The 4705-nt window shown below is 31.2% G+C and overlaps 1 protein-coding gene across 1 annotated transcript; it reads right to left on the minus strand.

The window, feature by feature from the left end:
* Positions 1-468: 468 nt before the first annotated feature.
* Positions 469-3153, minus strand: LOC107825347 (zinc finger protein CONSTANS-LIKE 16-like). Its single transcript, XM_016652196.2, has 2 exons — positions 1853-3153; positions 469-941 (listed from the first exon to the last, which is right to left on the minus strand). Exons 1-2 carry the CDS (start codon positions 2966-2968, stop codon positions 711-713), a joined length of 1347 nt encoding a protein of 448 aa, XP_016507682.1. The 5' UTR covers positions 2969-3153; the 3' UTR covers positions 469-710.
* Between the last annotated feature and the right edge of the window lie 1552 nt (positions 3154-4705).

The raw sequence follows: 4705 nt of genomic DNA on the forward strand, positions 1-4705 counted from the left end.
TATCTTTCTTTCCTTACACGTACGGAAACACATCAAAAATTAATGGGTCCATTAAGCACGTCAACCACGTAGACCTGTGAGAAAATACCAAGATCTATATTTAATAACAGGTCCACTCTTAATAATCATATTGCGGTCAACTTCAATCTCTTAGTTTTAATCTTCTGATTTAACTCAATATTTAGATGAAAGTCACTTTTTATGTTAACTGCAGTTAAGATTTATGATTGTCTAAATTAACGCTCTATCGTAGTAATTTGTATAAATCCACTTCTCAATTTTTTGAATTTTTACCATTCCTTTACATTGTTTTTTAACCTAATCAGATTTATATATCATAAAATCGTACAAATGCAAAAGTATTAGAGGTCACTTTGTCGTTTTACTGCCAAAAAATGCAACGGCCATTTTAGTATACATCTAAAGAGATAATTTAATAGTTTCATAGCGAAATTCAAAAGTTGAGAATTATAAGAGAAGAACAACTTCAATTTCTAGAATTTTTATTTTTCACCTTTGCCAAAAAGTAAGAACATTTTTTTAGAGTATGATACATCCAAAAAGTCCTAATTCAAATTTCAAAATGACAAAATTGTTATAGCATAGGCATTTATTACTCTATATACATACATACTAATAAAGCTCTCCAAGTTTACTTGTACTAAAATTAGTACGTAAACCTGGTGGTAAAAAATTTAAATTAACACTAATTATTTAAGCAAAGGGTAATTAGGGACTAAATTGGATCTCTTAACAAACCTTCCTTTCATTCTAGGCCTTTTCTCAGCATTCAGTTTTCTAACCTCGTACCTTATTTTCTTAGAAAACAACCTCGTTCGCCGCTTCTCTCTGTACCTTGATACTCTTGCTTCTCTTCCTCTGTCTATAATTGTTGTATGTCCGTTCATTATTCCATATGGATGAATTGTTCCACAATTTCCCTGCAACATTAATGCAAAACTTATTAATTAATCACTAATAAGGGATGTCAAAATATATAAAAGTAAACATACCAGAAAATTAAGGGAAGTCAATACATACGTAGTATATATACATATAATTTATTTTCCTGACAATATAATAGAACTTTATGCCATCGGTGTCACCTAAGTAGTAATACTAACTAGAGATAACTTCTCATAATAAGTGGAATTAGTTGCCTGAACATGACATAACATGTTAAATTACACTGTTAATTTTTTTTACATTATCAATGTACATAAGTTAAATCTTTATTTAATTGGAGAAAAGAAATGGATATTGAGGTACTCCTACAAATTTTGCATGAATATTTCTTCTTCATAGGGTTTAATACAAGAACATATTACACACTCGTGCAGGTAACTAAAAGAAGAAAACATGCATATCATTCTGTTTTTGACATAACAATGTTTTATTTTGTTATTTTATTACTTTGCTCCAAAATTTCAAATTCTCAACGTCCAACTTGAAATGAAGAGAATGCCTAAAATATTTTTGTTCAAATACCTAAAATTATACGCACATTGTATATACAACAAACAATTCTTCATTAACACTCGATATGTAGTCAATCTATTCTAATTTTGTTTTCTTCTTCCAAACTACAGAAGAGTTTTAACTTTTATACACTAATAACAAAAAGTTTGTTTGGTACATATAAATATTTTGTTGACTTTTATTTTCCTATTGCATTTGTTTATCCAGAAAAAAAATCACTTGACTTTCACTTTCAAAATTTAGCCTCTACATTAACATGAAATGGGCCCATATTATGCAATATATCAACATATTATAATTTTATATGCCAATCAATTCAATTGATTAATTAATAAAAACTTATAATCTCAGAAGAAAGAAATTAAAAACATACCATGCAATCTGGCCAACAATCATTGGAGTCCAATTCTGGCCTTTCACCATTAGTCCAAGGAGACCTTTGATCAGCCCATGCTGTTAATACACTTTCATAATCAAGATTCAACAAAATCTTCTTTTTCTCATTATAATTTCCATCACCATCTTCACCATTAATCTTCATAACTACTTCTCCAACTTCATCTCCTCCATTAATATTCATCGGCGAATCGTAATCGAATTTGAACTCAAAAGTATCACCATTAATATCAATATCATGGTTAGTAGTAGTTGTATCCATAACAACTTCATCACCTTCTCCTTCATCTTCAATTTTTACTTTTTCATGAATACTAACCATAGAACATTCCATTGAATTTTCCTCCTTATTACAACCCCCTAAAAGACCTAACCCTTCCATATCAAATGACTCATCATCAAGTCCTTTTCCTAGTAAATTTTCAACATCAGCTGCAAATTCTGCTAGCTCCATTTCAGATGGTAACATCCCATGAAACCTATTTAAATCGCCGTTACAGATATTATCATCATGTTGTAACGTTTCTTTAGATTCAGGTTTAAATTCTGAATCTGCCTTTGCTGTCTGCACGTTCTCCATCCGATCATTTCTGGTGGCGGACGTGTAGAGCTCAGCTACAAATGGATCGAATATAGGTACTCGATATAAGAGTTGCTCCTCGTTCTCATCAAGTGAATTCTCATCGCTTAATATCTCAGGAACAAGATGAATAGGGTTCTTAAGAATAACTTCTTCTTCCTCCTCCTCCTCGGTGGATTTACTAACCTTTCTCCCATTCCTAGGAGTTCGTGCCTTTCGGGTAAATCCACGATGCCACGATGGGACTGAAACTGAAACTGAGACTGAGACTGGACTTTCCAAATTGGGAAAGTTTTCGTCAGGTGAAGATTCTTTGAGTGATGATGTTTTAAGACGAACTCTTTCATGTCTACGAGCTAAAGGATTAGCTGAATGAACAGAAGAATCACAATTTTGACATAGAAATGCATCATCGGCTGGACAATACCAACGTGCCCTTTTTCTAATACAATTGTCACAAGCTCTTACTGTTTTTCCACCCATTGCACTTGCCAATTTTCTTTCTGAAACCATAGATAAAATAAACTTTGTAATAAAATACAAATATAGCTAGAAATATCAAGAAAAGATTTTGTGTTTTTTTTAGTCTTTGGGAAACTAAGTGAGATATGTTGAGTTAGATCTTTATGTATAACTATTGAAAAGCAAAAGTGCAATTATTTGAGGGAAGAAATATTGACCCACAAATGCACTTTTACAGCAAATTAAAGCTCTTTTTATTTTGAGGTTTTTTTGGGAGTTTTCTACAAAGACTGGGAGACTTTACTTTTGGGTCCACAAATGTGGCCTTATCTTTTTTTCTATTGGCTATGTTATGAAAGTTGATCCTTGGTTCTTGTTTCTGATTGGATGAAGTTGTAATCAAAGGGATTTCAATGGGCCCCTCAAGGATGAGAATTAATCTGAAATTCTGATCCAATTTCTCTATCCAAATGTCCATGTCTATGCTCTCTGAATTTGAATAAGACTCTTTTGTTAGATTGTCTTGCTTTGAGTTAATACTTTTTCTTTATAAGTTATAACCATACAGTATAGTATTCGGTACCAGAGGATGGGTGCACTATTGTGAAGAGGCGGATTTAGAATTTATATTTGACGAATTTAACTTTAGTATCTACGATGTATTCACTACACTTTTGAAATTATAGGTTCAGAATTATTTTTTTTTTAAAATTTGAGTGATTTTCACGTATATATCTATACTTCGTGCCAAAAAACAGACCGTCTGAAGTGGGATTAGAACTACCAATTTTACTCGTAGTGGTGCACCCAATGATTATTGCACCATAGGAGTCTTTGAGCATGGGTTCACGCACATATAATTAAGTAATTTTCAAGAAATATAACATTATTATACATAGTTTAGGAAGAGGAATATGGGTTCACTACCTCATACCCTAAGACTTAGATACGCTCCTGTTCGATACACGCTAGTCCGACTAATTCAAATTCGGCCGCAAATGACCATTAAAGAACGAGTCGTAACAACTAGAGGTTTTTCAATTTTCAGAGGACCCTAACATGCTCAGATTAAGGGTGAAGGAATCAAATCGATCTAACCACACTTCTTGTGGTACTTCGGGATATACTTTCTCTCTCTCCATGAATAGATGATGATATTTGATGTACAAGTGTCAACATTTTATTTTTTTGAGAATAGTGCTACTAGATATTTATATCTTTCATATTTAAGACATTAATTGTTTTATAACATTACACTTTTTAGATCATGGGGAAAGTAGGAATTGTGAATTATATAATTTTTTATAACTGGATATATTTTTAAATTTACAAATCGATCATAACCAAAAAGAGTTACTCCTTACATTCCACTTTAAAATTTATATGACTATTGTTTTTTGAGAAGTTAAACAATTTTTCTTTTATATTTTTCATACATTTTTAAATATTTCTAATTATAAAATTTATGATATATTCCGTAGCGGGAGTACTTTCTTTTCTAGTTTCAATTAGGTAAAGTTTATTTCGAAAAGACTAAGTAGGTGTTTGGACATAAGAATTGTAAAATTCGAAAAAATGGTGAAATTTTTTTTTCAAGTAAAAATGGTATATTTGAATTTTAGAGTTGTGTTTGGACATAAATTTCAGCTTGGGTTGTTTTTAAAGTTTTGTGAGTGATTTGAGTGAAAATTTTGAAAAACAGCCTTTTACAGTTTTTCAAATTTTTGAAAATTTCCAAAATGCATCTTCAAGTAAAAATTAAAATTTTTATGAATCAACGCTGGTTCC

The sequence above is a fragment of the Nicotiana tabacum genome, chromosome 20, assembly GCF_000715075.1.
Source record: "Nicotiana tabacum cultivar K326 chromosome 20, ASM71507v2, whole genome shotgun sequence".
NCBI classification, from domain to species: Eukaryota; Viridiplantae; Streptophyta; class Magnoliopsida; order Solanales; family Solanaceae; genus Nicotiana; species Nicotiana tabacum.

Excerpts from the sequence above, each read along its gene's own strand:
- LOC107825347 (XM_016652196.2), bottom strand. The coding sequence starts at position 2,968 with ATGGTTTCAGAAAGAAAATTGGCAAGTGCAATGGGTGGAAAAACAGTA. Across the intron at positions 942-1,852 it reads ATTGTTGGCCAGATTGCATG|GGAAATTGTGGAACAATTCA; the intron begins GTATGTTTTTAA and ends TTAATGTTGCAG.